Raw genomic sequence first — 17,091 nt, 5'->3', positions numbered from 1 at the left:
AAAGCTTGGAAGTTCATTTGATGACGTAAGAGAGAGAGAGAGAGAGAGAGAGAGAGAGAGAGAGAGAGAGAGAGAGAGAGAGAGAGAGAGAGAGAGAGAGAGAGAGAGAGAGAGAGAGAGAGACAGGGAGAGAGACACATAGAGACAGACAAACAGACACACGCACACACACACACACACACACACACACACACACACACACACACACACACACACACACACACACACACACACACACACACACACACACACACACACACACACACACACACAAACACACACATAAACACAGGATTAACAAAAGAACACCATCTGTCAGCCCAACTCCAGCCCACACAAAACATCCCATAGAAATACAGTGGAGGATCTGTATTCTACATACCAGCACTAGAATAGGCCAACCAGACAATGCTCCCTTCCCCATAGCAAAACTTTTTTTTTAACAGAAAATGAAAAAAACAAGCAGTTATTATTGGACAAGTTCATGTAGTTCTTCCCTGTTTCACTCTCTTTTCTTCCGTTCTGTGGTGTATGAACACGACCCTAGCCTATCTAATGGGTTTCAGGAAGGCTGGCTGTGTGCTTAATGCCTGGTAAACTGTTAATCCGGTCTGATCCCACCCCTATCACAAGACTCCTGTCACTTGACTATCCTCCTTGCCCACCTCAGGGCACTCTATAGGGAGTTATGGATAATGCAGTTACTTTCTCTGCCTCTCTTTCCTTCCTCTTGCGCTACTCTTACTGCAAGTATTTCTTCCCGTCTCTTACCTACTCTTTCTCTTTCTTAGTCACTCTCCGTCCGTCTGTCTGTTTGTCTGTCTCCCTCCCGTTCTCTCTTCATTATCTCATGCATAAGCTGAATGCATAAGTCGAATGCATAAGCTTTTCAGCAAGAAATACTCATGTATAAAATGCATCATGATATACTGTAGGTTACACATACAGTGCACCCTCTCCACTGTTTTTAATGTGTCGTCTGTATCTACATCTGTGGGTGTAGCCTTCATTTTGGACATGATGTGTAACTTGCCTTGCTATTTTATGAGTCGGGTACAATATAAATCACCGCCACCCTACATGTCACATTTAGTTGTTATCTTAAAAGTAAGGCCCTCTGTGTAAATCCATGCCAGTTTAAGCACTACATGGTTACCATCCAAATTACATTTGGAGAGTTTTGGGTGGAAAACGTTGCTCCCAGTGTCTGGTTGGTTAGAAAGAAAGAGGACCAGAGATAGATGGGGAGGTAGATTGAGGGAATTTACAACTGAACATATGAGGACAATACAAATGACATCTGGACACATTGCACTATCAGAGAGAGAAATAATACAGTAAGAAAAAACAGAGAGTGTTGTTGACTGGGAGAGAAAGATTGAGAGTTGGATTGATTGGATGCTGACTTGGAAGGAAGGAAAGAGATACAAATAAATGTAATTTGGGTTTGAATGGGACACGCTACCTATTAACTGCTAGTGGAGTTGGTAGAAGAGAGAGGATGAAGGTATCAGGCAGGGACATTTACCAAAACGAGAGAAGAGTTTGTAATACTTCTGAAGGGCCCAAGAATCAACTTCTACAACTTCTAAGATGTCTTCTCCACAACTGTTCCTTCTTTTCCTGTGTTGTCTTCCTTTGGCAGGTATGTAAGAAAAGGATGGAGATGAGAAAGTTTGAGGAAAAGAGATAAGCTTGATAATGCCTAAGAATACTCAATTCAATAGGTTTAACAAGGACAACTAACTTTTTAGATTCGACCCATAGCTCAATAACAGGAGAAATGCATTGAGATAATAATTCTACATTATCTAGTCAACCCGGCCTCAGAGCATTTCGTATTATTCTGTATGTAAATCCGAAAGCTCCATTTACAATGATATGTTACCTTTGGTATGGTTATGTAAGCCAGATGGTTACTTAAATTAAGGCAAGGTCAAAGTGGATGGGTGGGCTTATAACGGAAATGTCTAGCAACCCAAAGGTTGCGAGTTTGAATCTCATCCCAGAAGACATCAGCATTTTAGAAACTTTTCCACTACTTACTACTTTTTAGCTACTTTACAAATACGTAGCATGTTAGCTAATCCTTCCCCTAAACTTAACCCTTTAACCTAACTCCTAAACTTAACCCTAACTTCAACCCTAACCCCTAGCCTAGCTAACGTTAGCGAGCTAGCTAACGTTAGCCACCTAGCTAGAATTCGTAACATATTGTACATTTAGCAAATTTGTAACATATTGTACGTTTGGCAAATGCACAACATATAATACGAATTGTTATTCATAACATATATGAAATGGTTAATAGATACCCACAAATTAATACATAACATACGAAAAGTAACATATTATACTAAATGGAGTGTATTGGATTTACATACAGAATAATACAAAATGCTCTGAGACCAGGTTGCAACCATTAAAAAGTTTAGGGGAAAATCAATACCTTTAGTTCTGAGTTGTCTTTTTTCCCCACCTTCATACCCCCATTAGTATGATCTACATCTTATATTTGATACATAATCTTAATGTATGTTGGTCCCTTTCTTTATTAGCACCTCTGTGCTGTTACACGTTTCCTGCCATCTCTCCTATGGACTGCCTCAAGTTCCCTCAGGAGTGTCCTGCCGGACAACGCTGACTAGCTGGCACAGCAGTGGAGATGCAAGGTGAGTGCAGGCTGTACGTTTGTGTGTGTGTGTTTACATGCGTGTGTGTTTACATGCGTGTGTTTGTGCATGTGTGTGGGCATTGGAGACAGTATTGGGTTTCCGGTGGAGGTGGCATGACAGAAACTTAAGAGAATATACAATAATGTTTCATGATTGTGCATTGGATTGAATAACAAACTTGAGTCGTACTGCAATTGTGTAATGTTAACTAAAGTTGAAGAGTTAAGTGTGGGAGATGTTTTATGGCCTGCCTAGCCTTGCCTTCCTGCTGGGTATTCACTACATAATATGAGGCAAAAGGCTAGCTGAAAAGGCCAAATGTCACCACTATTCTCTCAGCAAGCCGGTTGTTAGCTCCCTAATGCCAGTGATGCCATCAAATTATCTCTAAAAATAGCCAAGCGCTAAGTGGGTTGGACACATGATTCTGTGTTAGTCTGAGGATAAGAGGAAAGGGACCTCTCTGAAAAGTATTTTTGCCACATAATTCAATTGAGGTCAGTAATTTGCAGTGATTGAATGTATTGTGTTAACACCTTTCTAAATGCAGAACTGGTGTGGCCTATCCAGACTTTTGGTGGGCCAATTGTATGTCTCTTAGTGTGACAGTAATACATCCCAATGTCTGTCAGTCTAGCAATTACACTATCATCTCTTGTCTCTATTTCAGTCAGTGCACTGACAAATAGGCCTCGACTTACTGAAGTGAAATATACTGAATAGCATTGAAATGACCCTTTTCCTCATCTGTAGGCTCCCTGCATCTGGTCCTGTATGAGAAGAGCTGTGCCATTCCCTCTCAATGTGGTTTATCTGGGGAGAAACACGCTGCAGGCCTGAACTTCACCTACCAAAATGACCGCTGTGACACGGACCTGTGCAATGGGGCTATGGCCCATGCTGCCCCCATCTGGAGGGGAGGTGCACTGTGCATCCTGGTTATTTTTTCTCTCATACTAAGCTGATATCCAAATGTATTCCATTTTATATGTAGATTCATCATCATACACTAACATACACAACCTATACTGTAATGGGGTGAATCCCACAAACCAAAAAAAACTCTTTGTTTACATGTACTCTTGTTTACATGTAGGTGTAGAACTCACATACAATAGACGCACACACAAGGCACAGAGACACCCACAGATGCACCCTAAAAAGTAGTGCAGTCACAGAGTCACCCGAGGGTAGAAATGAGTCATGTGTCTATTGCGACATATCACTGTGTTTAAATGACAATGAAACTAGTGGCGAAACATAATCCATGTTGATCAAATCCACTGCATTCATTCATAAGAACATTTGTTTAAGTAAGGGTTAACATGGCTTTCTAACATTGCTACTTTTCTATGGTGCTATATTTAGCATAACTTTGTTGAAAAAGGATTGGCAGCCATTAATAAACAAACAAGTCAAGAAACAGTAACCAATTGTGGTTTTATTTTGACCCGTCTTTTCAGGATGATTAAAACCTACAAAAGAAATACTACATTTGATTGTCGTCATCGTCAATAAAGATCTAATGAAATGCCATTGACTCAATGTACACAACACAATCTAGGTTAAGTGCTATTGCCTTCGAATAAAGTTGAAGGTGAAGTAAAGGGCTGAAATATGTGGAGGGAAGAACGCATCAAAAGTAGGAAGAAAATAAACAACAAAAATGAAAATGAATCTTTAAAAAAAGAGGATGGGATAAAGATGGAAAATAGATATGTATGAAATGGAGACGTAAAGGAGGATAATACATTAAAGAAGAATTAAAGAAGAATGTAAAAAGTCCCTGAAGTCATCACTAATCTTACAGTAAAAGGAAGTAAAAAATAAAATAAACTGTTACACGCTTCAGTAAAGGAAAATACTAGAATACAACAGGCAACATTGAAATGAAGACTTGGTCCCTTTTGACAAATAGTCATGACAACAGGACTATAGACAATTGACCGGTAAAAGTAGGTCCATAGAAAACAAATAAAATCCATACCATAAAGGAGTCAGTCATGTAAAATAGTAATGGGTTTTCTGAATAATTTTCTTATCTATCAGATGTGGAGGACAAATATGGGTTTTAAACTACAGATTCATCACACGGTTGATGAAACACTGTATAAAATAGCTGACATAAATGTCAACTCAGATGCTAAATATATTGCAAATTACATCTTCATGTTTGTACTATTCAATAACGATAATTGCACTTAGTGACTGTTTTACAAAACCTTACCCTGGAAGTCATACAAAATATGTAGGTTCTGTCTTCACAAAGCTTGTTGTAAGCTTATGTCATTACCATGACTGCACCATCTATCAGTCAGGCTGAGAGCTCTATTCAATCTGTATCGCTGAACCGTTACAGATTGTGCAATAGAAATTCAAATGTAATTTCCGATTGAGCCGGCATATGCAGCATTTACCGTGAATGCAGTCTCCACTAACGCGGTAATATTGGCTTTGAATTTCAATCACGCTGTTACACTGACCTTCCGCGATATGGATTAAATAGAGCCCAAACAAATATGTCCAGTTCTTTCCCAGGGCCTGAATTTCAAGTCAATGTAAAATGGATTACTTATTCAAAGTCACTACACACTACAAAGCCTTAGTGCTGAGCGATTAACTGACATCTCGTTTTTTCATAGTTATTAAACAACTAATGGACCGAAGTCGGTTAAATTACTTGAATTCCATTTAGTTAGTCAAATCATTCAGAAAATAAATGATGTCAAGAACTATGTAGGACGCAGGGCCGAAGGGAGTTGTTTTCATTAAACAAATATTCAACCTAGTTCAGCGCAGAAACGTCGTAATTAATTACAATGACCACAATCCATTGCGCCAGTTTTCACCCAGCTCAAACAGATCAGAGAGGAAGAGGCAAAACGAGAGGTTTCCCTCTCGCCAAAATCTGTCCAAAATAAACCGAATGCAATGGGCTTGGAATGACCTACGCTTGTCGTTTGCCTTCCCGCATTTGCGACGACTCTCATTATTAGGGCGGCGAAATTAGCATCTCGTCATTATATACTGATCTCAGGACGGATACACTTTTACGCATGCTACGTTAGGATAATTACACAGACTGAATAGACCACATGAGAGACGAATATACACAACACAACGACGAGAGGGACAGAGACAGTTCGTGAAAGAATGCCTTATCTACTTTGAAGATCTAGTCAAATGATTTCGTGAGAAAGCTCTGCAGCATAGGCAGGCTAGCTAAATAGGATGACTAAATACAGTACAGTATGGGGAGGACGTAATGTTAGATGGACTGGCTGGCTGACTGCTACTGCCTGAGCAGAGATGAGATGATTACTTTAAGGAATTAAAAATAATAATGTAATCCATTAAAAACGAAGTAATATACACATTTTATTATTTCATAGTAATTTCAATATTTTTCTATTGACGTTTACCCAATGTGGACCTGATCAGAGACAATGGAATATTTTAAATGTTTTGGAAATTCAATGTTTACTATTTTGGGCTTTGGAATTTCCATTAAAAAGCTCTCAAATCATTGTAATGTCATTATTTCATAATGCATTTCATATTTAAAAAAATTATCAAAACCAAAATTGAAAACCCGTGATTATTTTGCATTAATAGAACTGAAAACAAACGACCTAAAAAACACTAATTGCTCAGCACTACAAAGCACAGGACGGTAGTAGGTTCAAAGGTGTTGTCGATTTAAACAACTTAAACAACACCCAGCTCGATAGACCTGAAGTAAAACCTTTCATTTGGCTCACTAAAGTTCAAACTTCTCTTTTTTCAAGTTTGATTGAGTCTTCCATTGTCAGTAACCATATCAAAGAGTACAAATACACAATCCTGTAGCATTCTCTCCTTGAAGATTTCAGTTTCAGTTATCTATGCAATGTGCGTCTCTCTTTTTAATGAATGTGACGTTTATGGTTTAGTCATGCGAGGAGGCGTGTGCACGTCTGCATTACATCCTGTAGTTTTCCCTCAGATTACAGTAAAACATGTGACCGAACCGGCTTGGTGCCTCAAGGCCATACAAAGTCAAGTACTTCTTCAATAACCTAAAGTTCACACAAAGCAGCAACTATAGCCACATTACTTTGTCTGGAATAACTCAACTGTCCCGCAATATGAGCCTCTCACAGTTGTTTTCATAATATAAAAAATATCCTTCACTTTGAATGGGGGAATGGAGGTTGATTACTAATAGCAAAAGAGCCTTACAATGGGGGGATATAAACTTGATTAACCCTTCACAGCGCTACAAGGCGGAGAAAGGGGAAGCCGAGGTCTGCTGAAATCATTTCCTGTGTCAGTAACTGTACAGTGCTGAGAAACACCTCTGTATAGTGTGCCCCAATGTACTACTACATGCCCAAGACCTGCTTTCCTATTCCCTGAACCTAACGTCGGATCATTTAGCATGTATAAAACGACTGGTTCAAACTGACCATGTTAAAGGCGGTTCGCCCTAAACAATATATCAACAGTGTAATAATATATCTGTAATAATGTATAATTATAGACACGCCTATAACAGACCTCTCTCTTTCAGCTGCAGGTAGCAATTAAACTGGTCTAAGTATGTGTGTGTGTGTAATCACAACAGAAGAACAGTTTCTTTACGGCTTGGCCAAGAGATAGAAGCTAATAGCTGGCAATGTGGCAATGTATGGAGTGCAGAATTAATCATAGTGACTGAACACCTTTAGTTGGATGCTACCATATGTAACCTACTGCCCGTGTATAGAACTTTAACTGTGTGTAACTGCCACTGAATTAAGAGTGGATGCAGCATGTGACAAAAAGGGAACCATAAACTATAAGTCTCAGTTTCACAAACTCTTAAATGGCCAATTAAATGTTTCCAACTTGATCTTACAGTAATATTGATTTCCTGTCCAAAAGCAAGGCTGTTGAATAATATGTGTGTCTGAGAGAGTGCATGTGTGTGTGAGCGCATTAGTGTGTGTATGCTGCCACATGTACAGTGTGTGCGTAGGTGAGTGTATAAGATGTATTCACTGGTGTGTGAAAACTGATGGAATCCCCTTCTCCTCCTACTTAAGTGCTTTAGCCACGGCTGAGTAGGCGATGTGTATCTCTGTGTCGTTGGGGCAGGTAGAGGAGAACTCCTCGCGGGCGTACGCAGCGTCCAGGTATCGCCACAGGTTGGAGAGAGACTTGGGGACGGAGAAAGTGCGATACTTCAGACACACAACCTGAGGATTGGACAGGGAGAGAGAAAAAAAGAGAAAGAACGGAGAGATACATGTAATTTCCACCCCATTGCAAATCATCCTGTAACATTGCTTTTATTCATACTGTACATCTGTCTCTACATGCAAAGTTCTAACTAAGCAAAAAGGCCTGAGGGGATGTGGTATATGGCCAATATACTACGGCTAAGGACTGTTCTTTAGGCAAGACGCAACGCGGAGTGCTAGGACACAGTCCTTAGTGGTGGTATATTGGCCTTATATCACAAACCCCAGAGGTGCCTTATTGCTATTATAAACTGGTTACCAGCGTAATTAGAGCAGTAAAAATAATTTTTTTTGTCATACGGTCTGATATACCACGGATTTCAACCAATCAGCATCCAGGGCTCAAACCACCCCGTTTATAATGTAGATTATAGTATTCATAGTGTGGACTGTAAAAAGTGTGTGGACACCTGCTCGTCAAACATCTCATTCCAACATCCTGACCATTAATATGGAGTTGGTCTCCCCTTCGGCGCTATAACAGCCTCCACTCTTCTGGGAAGGCTTTCCACTAATGTTGAAACATTGCTGCGGGGACTTGCTTCCAATCAGCCACAAGAACATTAGTGAGGTCGGGCACTACTGTTGGGCGATTAGGCCTGACTCGCAGTCGGCGTTCCAATTCATCCCAAAGGTGTTCAATAGGGTGGCGGTCAGGGCTCTGTGCAGGCCAGTCATGTTCTTCCACATCAATCTCGACAAACCATTCCTCACTTTGTGCACGGGGGCATTGTCATGCTGAAAGAGGAAAGGGACTTCCCCAAACTTTTGCCACAAAGTTTGAAGCACAGAATTGTCTAGAATGTCATTGTATGCTGTAGCATTAAGATTTCCCTTCACTGAAACTAAGGGGCCTAGCCAGAAACCATGAAAAACAGCCCCAGACCATTATTCCTCCTCCACCAAACTTTACAGTTGGCACTATGTATTGGGGCAGGTAGCGTTCTCCTGGCATCCGCCAAACCCAGATTAGTTCGTTGGACTGCCAGATGGCGAAGCGTGATTCATCACTCCAGAGAATACGTTTCCACTGCTCCAGAGTCCAATGGTGGTGGGCTTTACACCACGCCAGCCGACGCTTGGCATTACGCAGGGTGATCTTAGGCTTGTGTGTGGCTGCTCAGCCATGGAAACCCTTTTCATGAAGCTCCCGACGAACAGTTCTTGTGCTGACGTTGCTTCCAGAGGCAAGTTGGAATTCAGTAGTGAGTGTTGCAACCGAGGACAGACAATTTCTACTCAGCGGTCCCGTTCTGTGAGCTTGTGTGGCCATCCACTTCCCGGCTGAGCCGTTGTTGCGTCTAGACGTTTCCACTTCAGAATAACAACACTTACAGTTGACCAGTGCAGCTCTAGCAGGGCAGAAATTTGACGAACTGACTTGTTGGAAAGGTCGCATCCTATGAAGGTGCCACGTTGAAAGTCACTGAGCTCTTCAGTAAGGCCATTCTACTACCAATGTTTGTCTATGGAGATTGCATGGCTGTGTGCTTGATTTTATATACCTGTCAGCAACGGGTGTGACTGAAATAGCCGAATTCCGTAATTTGGGGTGTCCAAATACTTTTTTATATATAGTGTATTTTATAAGTATAGTCGTTTATTGTGCCTGTCTGTATATTCTGTTTATTGTGGCAGGATCATTTCACAGAGTCAAATTTCTGAACATGCAAATGTCTTCAGTGAATAAAGGTGTTTCTGTTTCTAAATACACGTGGCTACAGAATAACCAAAATACAAGGAAGATACAAAAAAGTAAAGACAAGAAAAGTAACAGTTATAGCCAATAAATGTTTACAGTCCAAAAAAGAATGACCAAAAGAGCCCATTGGATCTTTGCAGTTTGCACTGAAGTTAATGTTGTACACGTGGCAGCATTTAGCTCACAAATGGTCCACCAACTCCAATTAATACCGATTTGATTATAAGGACTTCACACTAGGCCACAAGCAGGGCTTAAAACAAAGAATTACCCTGACGATGTTCAGCTTGGGCAGCAAGTTGCAGTCGGCCAGAGTGAGGTCCTGCCCATCCAGGAAGGGGCGGGCAGAAGAAGTGACCTCATCAGCACTATTCTCGTCAATCTCCTCAGGAAGTGGGGAGCCAAGGTAGTCATCTAGTTTCTTCAGGGCCTTGAGCAGGCCTTTCTCTAGGTCTGACCACACAGAGAACACACAAAGTACAACACATTTATTAAGACTGACACGTACATAAACAAACTGTAGTACGCGCAAAGCTAAAGCTCCTCATATCGAAACAGGAATTGAATGTGCTTCACCATGAAACAATGCACAATACAAAGGAAATATGACTAACACCTATAGAAATATAATTACTTGAATTATTTGAACAAAAACTTGAGGCACAGATGTAAATTGTTGAGTTAAAGAGTAATTTAAAATGACTCATTGCACATGACAAATGCTTATCTTAGTGTGTACTTTCACTGTACATCTGAAGGCGCTGCTAAAAATACAAAACCACAGGCAACCGGTTTGTGAAGAGACGCAAAGCTCAGAGCATAATGCCATTAACAAAGACACTCCCTGCTGCTCCGGAATACAGAGACAGATTGTGGGAGTTCTTGCAGGTGCTTGTTAACACGCAATAGTGTTTCTGTACATGAATGGGTCGGGCTCAGTTCATCCTGATGTCATTCTCACTCACTGTCATTGAGCTGGGGGTTTGAATTCTTGATGTAGGCCGAGAACTTGGAGAACACGTCCAGGCCGGCTGTGTTAGACTCAGGGTTCCTGGAAGCCATGCGGGGGTATCTGGGGAGGGGGTGGAGGACGTATTACAAATTTGCCATCTAGCAGACCTCCGTCAGCAAATTATCATGGGAGAAAGCATGTTGTCTTCAGAGAGGAACATAGGAAGTAATGTTAAACACATAAAGTACATGCAAGGACAGCACATAACCTTTCAACATACTCTACAGAGGCAAACAACAGACACAAATAATTATACAAAGGAAGCTAAGCTTCTCCTAAAGTAAATTGAATTAAATTGTCAACCTTATATAATTACTTCTGTCTATGCAGAAAGAATTAAAATCATTCAAAATAAGCAAGTACACCAGAAAGCATGATTTGGCCCCAGATGATCATTAACTTCATTAAAAAAACAAGCTGTGGATTGTTCTAAATCATAAGGGCATAGCCTACAGTTGGAAGGCCCGCAATTTGGTTATTTAAATACCAAATATATTATTGTTGAAGCAGCTAAAATAGGGCCAGGCATATCGCTATATTTCAAAATACAATCACTATTGCTGGAAAGATAAGACAATAAAAATACTTGAATCTATTTTTTTGTTATCAAAATTCTCAATTTGAGCAAACCAAAGCCTATCTTATTGGCACCAGCAGAGAGCATCCTCCATATCCCCGGTGAGTGCGCATATTCACTTATCATTAGATCAGTGCAACTTGAAACTTTGTTTTTGGACAATCATTTCCTCCTCCAGGTTAGATGGACATCATACTGTATAATTTCTGTCTCCCCTTTTTCGTAGGCCTCGATTAGACGCCTGCAGACAAGGTCGTAATTATTGATCTGTTTGTCAGCAGTAGCCTATACTTTTTGTAAACCTGTACTTTGTGTTGTATTAAACAATATTCTGCTAATGTCTCCAGTCATACAGTTTAGTAGAATTGAAATGAAATGTGCTTATAAAAGCCCACATTCTTTCCTGTGCAAAGAAAGGGGAAAACACGTATCTGATATAGCCTATAGCCTAGTCCTACTCTGCGCCACAACACGCTCAGCGATGTATTGAAGGGTATTTTTTGCAAACAGTGATTGAGTTATACTATTAGCCTAAATTATGACTATCCAATCTACTCAGAATAGTAGGCTATCCTACATAAGTCTACAAATGCGATGATAGATGCATGGAATGCTTTATTATAAACAAATGTGCTTCCCCAAACTTGAAATTCACACGCCACCTATGAACATAGATCTGGTAGGATATGGAACTTTGCTTGGTGCAAGTAGCAGCATAACTGTCTAATGGTTTGATCAGAGGATGGAATAAGAATAGAATGATGGACGGAGTGATTACTTTGGAGGGGACAGGTTCTCCTCCAGGAACTCTTCGATCTTGTTGGTGTCGGTTTTCACCTCCGTCCCATAGAGCAGGAAGGGGGGCTGAGCACCAGGTGCTAGGTCCTTAAGGATGTCTGGTTTCCTATCAAGAGAGAGAGAAATGACAGAGGGAGAGAGGGGAAACAATGACAGCATTAGAGTGAGTGAGTAAGTAGCTTAGGCATGTGCAAATGTAATATAAATGTATATGTAATATAGATACAGATTGATAGGCATTAGACAGACCTCTTCATGTCCACGGTGGTGACATTGAACGTTACTCCTTTAAGCCACAGCACCATGAAGAGGCGCTGGGAGAACGGACAGTTGCCAATGCTCTGGCCATCACTGCCTGCCTAGAATGGGATAGAAGGCCACATATTATGGTCATTCATCCGAACAAGAAGATCATATACTACCCAAGAAAGATAGGGGAAGTCAAAGACGGATTACCCTCAAAGAGGGTAATGTGTGACAGAGCAGGGCTGTGGGTCTCTTGACATTTGAATGGTGGGGAAATGAACAAGAAGTAAGCATTTTAAGCTGCTACCACAAAGACATCTTTCATACCTGAGGGAAAAAAGGGTTCTAAGCCTTGATATTCACACAGAGAAATCCTTATAAGAGAGTAAAAAAAGGGTACCCTATCTTTATATTGGACCGTGTTTTCCTCTGAATGACCATACCCCTAGGCTGCTCTGGCCAGCTTATGAAATATACACTGAACAAAAATATAAACGCAAGAATTTCAAAGATTTTACTGAGTTACAGTTCATATAAGGAAATCAGTCAATTGAAATAAATTAATTAGGCCCTAATCTATGGATTTCACATGACTGGGAATACAGATTTGCATCTGTTAGTCACAGATACCTTAAAAAAAGGTAGGGATGTGGACCAGAAAACCAGTCAGTATCTGGTGTGTCCACCACTTGACTCATGCAGAGCGACACATCTCCTTTGCATAGAGCTGATCAGGCTGTGGAATGTTGTCCCACTCCTCTTAAATGGCTTTGCGAAGTTGCAGGATATTGGTGAGAACGCTGATGTAAACATCGATCCAGAGCATCCCAAACATGCTCAATGGGTGACATGTCTGGTGAGTATGCAGTCCACGGAAGAACTGGGTCATTTTCAGCTTCCAGGAATTGTGTCCAGATCCTTGTGACATGGGGCCTTTCATTATCAGGCTGAAACATGAAGTGGTGGCAGCGGACGAATGGCACAACAATGAGCCTCAGAATCTTGCCATTGATAAAATGGAATTGTGTTCATTGTCCGTAGCTTATGCCTGCCCATATCATAACCCCACTGCCACCATGGGGAACTCTGTTCACAACATTGACAACAGCAAACCGCTGGCCCACACGGCGCCATACACGTTGTACATGTCTGCCATCTGCACGGTACAGTTGAAGTCGGGATTCATCCGTGAAGCGCACACTTCTCCAGCGTGCCAGTGGTCATTAAAGGTGAGCATTTGCCCACTGATGTCGTTTACGACGCTGAACTGCAGTCAGGTCAAGACCCTAGTGAGGACGACGAGGACGCAGATGAGCTTCTCTGAGGTTTCTGAAATTCTTCAGTTGTGCAAACCCACAGTTTCATCAACTGTCCGGGTGGCTGGTCTCAGATGATCCAGCAGGTAAAGATGCCAGATGTGGAGGTCCTGGACTGCCGTGGTTACACGTGGTCTGCGGTTGTGAGGACGGTTGGACGTACTGCCAAATTATTTAAAACAACGTTGGAGGAGGCTTATGGTAGAGAAATTAACATTAAATTCTCTGGCAACAGCTCTGGTGGACAGTCCTGCAGTCAGCATGCCAACTGCATGCTCCCTCAAAACTTGAGACATCGTGGCATTGTGTTGTGTGACAAAACTGCACATTTTAGAGTGGCCTTTTATTGTCCCCATCACAAGGTGCACGTGTGTAATGATCATGCTGTTTAATCAGCTTCTTGATATGCCACAATTGTAAGGTAGATGGATTATCTTGGCAAATAAGAAATTCTCACCGGTGCACAATATTTGAGAGAAATAAGGTTTTTGTGAGTATGGATTTTTGTTGTTAGCTCAAGAAACATGGGACCAACACTTTACATGTTACGTTTATATTTTTGTTCAGTATAGATTAAGGAGCCTATATTTCATATGTATTATCTTAATGTGCATTTAATAAGATTATAAAATGTTCTGGCCATTCAACTGATGTACCAAATGGGGTACAGCAATAGGCATAGCTAATATGTTAATAAAATAGCGTAATGTATTACTACTATCTTATTAATACTATAAAAACCATTAGGCCTGCTTTCTCTAGGCATTCTAGCAGTCTTCAAACAAATGGCGCGAGGGACCAGTGGCAACAGTTTACATTTCTCACTGATAAGTTATCTTGTTGCAGAAATGCGTGGGTTATAATGACGTTTTAGTAAAATAGATTACATTGTACCACATAATGACAATTTGGCAGCGACAAGTAATGGCGCATTGTTTACAAAGTCCAAGATATGATTATGCATGCCACAGAATGGATTTGATGATGTTGCTTACCTTCACAAAAAGTTCAACTTCAGGTTGATTTTCGTCACTCATCTTTTTGTTTCAAGTGTTGCTGCTGAAACTGGAATACCTAAAGGTGACAGGACCGTTTAGTTTTTGGATGGGTAACATTAACAACTCTCAATGTGCAGTCTTGCACTAACTTTCAGATATTTTACTCAATTTCAATGATAAACATAACCGATGTCGACCAAGGGCTTGGCCGCCCTATCTGCTATAGTCAGTCAGATAAATTCGATAGTTTATATAAACTAATACAAACAAGCATCAGAAAAATAAGGTCTTACTGTAAACCGTTATGACTTAATTAATAACAACCTTTCACGCGAGTTTGGTGAGTAACAATGTAGTCTAAATTGTTCTTACCTCGCTCACGTCCTGTGTGGAACTTGCAGTTAACGCCTTTTCGGTTTCCTCTCCCTCTGTGTCGCTTGCTACACACTCAATCCTCCATTTCCTGGAAAGTCCACATACAAGTGATGTTTAGAACTCCGTTGTAACCCTAACCAAGCGCCCCGAGCGAATAGCGGTGATAAGAAAGAAAGGCACCGGATTGTGTACGTGAACGAGATGGGGACTGGGGAGTGGGGGTGGGGCAGGGAGACCTTGGTGGTCGTCTATGTAATTTGGGTTATGAAATAAAAAATAAGCCTTCTGTAGCTAGCCTGGCCTACACAACGTGGAAGGAATTGCGTCTGTACCAAATTGTAATACAGTAGCCTACCGTAGATGAAGACAGCAGATATTTAAGGATCTGACCCTTTTTTAAAAACATTTTCGCCTGAAATTACATACCCAAATCCAACTGCCTGTAGCTCAGGGCCTGAAGCAAGGATATGCATATTATTGATACCATTTGAAAGGAAACATTTGAAATTTGTGGAAATGTTAAATTAATGTAGCAGAATATAACACATTAGATCTGGTAAAAGATAATACAAAGAAAAAAAATAGCATTTTATTTTATTTTTTTGTTCCATCTTTTAAATACAAGAGAATGGCCACAATGTATTATTCCAGTTTAGGAGCAATTTAGATTTTGGCCACTAGATGGCAGCAGTGTATGTGAAAAGTTTTAAACGGATCCAATGAACCATTGCATTTCTATTCAAAATGTTGTATCAAGTTGTATCACCTGGTTCACCAACTACTTCTCTGATAGAGTTCAGTGTGTCAAATCGGAGGGCCTGTTGTTCCGACCTCTGGCAGTCTCTATGGGGGTGCCACAGGGTTCAATTCTCGGGCCGACTCTCTTCTCTGTATACAGCAATGATGTCGCTCTTGCTGCTGGTGATTCTCTGATCCACCTCTACGCAGACGACACCATTCTGTATACCTCTGGCCCTTCTTTGGACACTGTGTTATCTAACCTCCAGACGAGCTTCAATGCCATACAACTCTCCTTCCGTGGCCTCCAACTGCTCTTAAATGCTAGTAAAACTAAATGCATGCTCTTCAACCGATCGCTGCCCGCACCTGTCCGCCTGTCCAGCATCACTACTCTGAACGGTTCTGACTTAGAATATGTGGACAACTACAAATACCTAGGTGTCTGGTTAGACTGTAAACTCTCCTTCCAGACTCACATTAAGCATCTCCAATCCAAAATTAAATCTAGAATCGGCTTCCTATTTTGCAACAAAGCATCCTTCACTCATGCTGCCAAACATACCCTCGTAAAACTGACCATCCTACCGATCCTCGACTTCGGCGATGTCATTTACAAAATAGCCTCCAACACTCTACTCAACAACTTGGATGCAGTCTATCACACCGATCCTGTAGAGGTTAAATGTAGGTTGTCAGCTCATTGAGTCAGGCACTCATGCTTCAGTAGTAAGCTTATGTAACAGACCTTTGATGGTGTGTGACACTTAATCAAGTGTTCTGGTGTGTTCATTTTCTGAAATGGGTCATTATGTACTTAGACAATGATCTAAATAGAAAAGTGTATATTTTACTAATTCAAGTTCCTGGAATATTGTGATATCATGTGTGTTTATGAATGTTTTTACGCTTTGTGCCAGAGGGGGATAAAACAAAAGCACTATAGCTAAAATAATACAAAATATGACATCATGTTGATATATAACATTACATTCGTCTGGGGAAATACTGTAGGTGCAAACTGTGTCTGGCCTATAAGATCAATGAGATGTGCTTATTTATATTGAAGTGCTTGTATTGAAGTATTTGTATGTGCGGGTTTTGGTGTGGCAGAGCAGAACCCCACTAAATCCACTAATCCACCAGTCACCTGGATGAAGTACTCTTTTCTGGACATTTGACAGCATCGGGCCAAGTCTTAGATTCACCAATGTGCTTTCGTCTCTCTGATGGACTTATTCGCGATTGGTTTGAAAGTGAGTTGCAGACAAACAGGGTGGAGAAAGATTCCACCAGCCTGTCTGCCAGCTCAGTTTAGCTGCCAAAGTTGCCAATGAGGTCACGGTGAGGACATAACCTGTTACACTAACGTTATGGGACTTACACAATA

At 40.9% G+C, this 17,091-nt stretch overlaps 1 protein-coding gene across 2 annotated transcripts; it reads right to left on the bottom strand.

Moving 5' to 3' along the window:
* Positions 1-4,096: 4,096 nt before the first annotated feature.
* LOC129831368 (chloride intracellular channel protein 1-like) lies at positions 4,097-15,141 on the bottom strand. Of its 2 annotated transcripts, none has more exons than XM_055894713.1 (7): positions 14,961-15,141; positions 14,586-14,664; positions 12,278-12,387; positions 12,009-12,134; positions 10,607-10,713; positions 9,913-10,094; positions 4,097-7,894 (listed from the first exon to the last, which is right to left on the bottom strand). In XM_055894713.1, the coding sequence occupies exons 2-7, from the start codon at positions 14,625-14,627 to the stop codon at positions 7,733-7,735; spliced, it is 729 nt and encodes a 242-aa protein (XP_055750688.1). In that variant the 5' UTR covers positions 14,628-14,664; positions 14,961-15,141; the 3' UTR covers positions 4,097-7,732. The 2 variants fall into 2 exon arrangements, with proteins under 2 accessions (XP_055750688.1, XP_055750689.1); XM_055894714.1 differs by lacking the exon at positions 14,961-15,141 and adding an exon at positions 14,913-14,935.
* Between the last annotated feature and the right edge of the window lie 1,950 nt (positions 15,142-17,091).

Source organism: Salvelinus fontinalis, chromosome 32, assembly GCF_029448725.1.
Source record: "Salvelinus fontinalis isolate EN_2023a chromosome 32, ASM2944872v1, whole genome shotgun sequence".
Classification (NCBI taxonomy): domain Eukaryota; kingdom Metazoa; phylum Chordata; class Actinopteri; order Salmoniformes; family Salmonidae; genus Salvelinus; species Salvelinus fontinalis.
This window is presented reverse-complemented; position numbering and strand designations above follow the sequence as displayed.